This window comes from Perkinsus marinus (assembly GCF_000006405.1).
Source record: "Perkinsus marinus ATCC 50983 genomic scaffold scf_1104296940502, whole genome shotgun sequence".
In the NCBI taxonomy this organism is placed as follows: Eukaryota; Perkinsozoa; order Perkinsida; family Perkinsidae; genus Perkinsus; species Perkinsus marinus.
The window spans coordinates 1-1415 of NW_003212860.1; the positions used below are offsets into that span (position 1 = coordinate 1).

The following is a 1415-nucleotide window of genomic DNA, read 5'->3' on the forward strand; positions in this document are numbered from 1 at the left end:
TGAGAGAAGTGACTCGATAATCTTCGTCGTGGGAGGGTTCGAAGACACGAGCCTATGAGACCAGCGGGTTCGGACGGCTTGCTATGCGGATTCGGGCATACCTGAATCCTGATTGATACCTCGAGCTTCATATCATCGTTGGTCGACCTCGATATCACACCTTCAACCACTCGAGTAGCGTAAATCATTGACGTCACGTCGACAGTTCCAACGTTAGATCAGACACTTAGGTTACGATTCTATGAGGTGCGTTTCGGGAGTGAGGCTTGTGCGCAGACTACGTAGAAGATGCAAACAAGCAACACTTCCCTCAAGTTGAGCAGCCTCAAAGTGAGCAGACCCGAAACCAGATACATCTGCAAGGAGATATTTGTGGTCTGCATCACGATGTCGGTTGCAGGTACAGATGTCCACATTCTGTGAAGTCATAGATGTACCATACAGTCTCCACACTTAGATGAGCCTTATAGCCACCAAGGCTTAGAACAACGATACATGTTGGGTAGTGAGTTAGAGTAACGTATCCCCACCCTCTGATTTACTAGAAATCAACAAAGACAAACTCTCGTTGACAGCATGCGGTAATACCGCTAGCTAACGATGACTATCTTGTGAAGACTGTGAAAAACGATCGAGTTGTAGTAAAAAACTGAGTCGCTAGAACGGAGCGGACTTAAAGTAGGTCGTCATGTACGACTAACTACATCTCCCTGGCGCCCTAAAGCAAGACCAAGGAGGTTACTTGGCAATCTTCCGCGGGAGATAATGGTTGGTAGACACGAATCTTGACGATCTGTTCATGGGGTAGCAGCTGAACCCACATATCGTGATTGACACCTGAAGATAGATATCATTGCTAGCCGAGTATTGAGACCATACCTGCAACCACTTGGGTAGCGTACTGCAACAGCTTCAACTCTAAATTAGGGAGCATGCCGCTGTATCTAGGAGGGGCACACAGGAATGAGGTTTGTAAGAATGCTAGTCACTGAGCAACCTCCTACCCTGACTGCTGGAGACGATGCATGACTTGGTCGTGGACTTGCATGAGGATAGCCTGTTCCTTCAGGGCATCCGCGCATAGACGAAGGTTTCCCCTGGGACCATAGCACTCTTCAGGAACCGATACCTTCTCAGTGAATCTAGAACGACCATCATAGGAAGGTAGAGCGGGGACTACGGAGGTCTCACCCTCCCAGAAGTTGATCCTGAGAGTCCTGTCCTGCCATGACTAAGTGAAATAGTCCTTGGAGGAGAAGAAGTGATGAGAACAGGAATGATGACTGCATATTAGCCAAGGAGAGCGATATGGAAAACTACAACGGTGCAAATGATGACTGTCCGGACCGACCAAGGCGACTACAGAGCAAGAGGGCAGTGGAAGAAGGCTAGAATCTCGTCGTTCGGTTGTGGTT

At 48.5% G+C, this 1415-nt stretch overlaps 1 protein-coding gene across 1 annotated transcript; it reads right to left on the reverse strand.

The window, feature by feature from the left end:
- Nucleotides 1–700: 700 nt before the first annotated feature.
- Pmar_PMAR014278 (hypothetical protein) lies at nt 701–1229 on the reverse strand (the record flags this gene model as incomplete). The annotated part of the gene is made up of 5 exons (XM_002782045.1): nt 701–718; nt 743–837; nt 880–944; nt 1005–1142; nt 1192–1229. 5 exons carry the CDS (start codon nt 1227–1229, stop codon nt 701–703), a joined length of 354 nt encoding a protein of 117 aa, XP_002782091.1.
- Between the last annotated feature and the right edge of the window lie 186 nt (nt 1230–1415).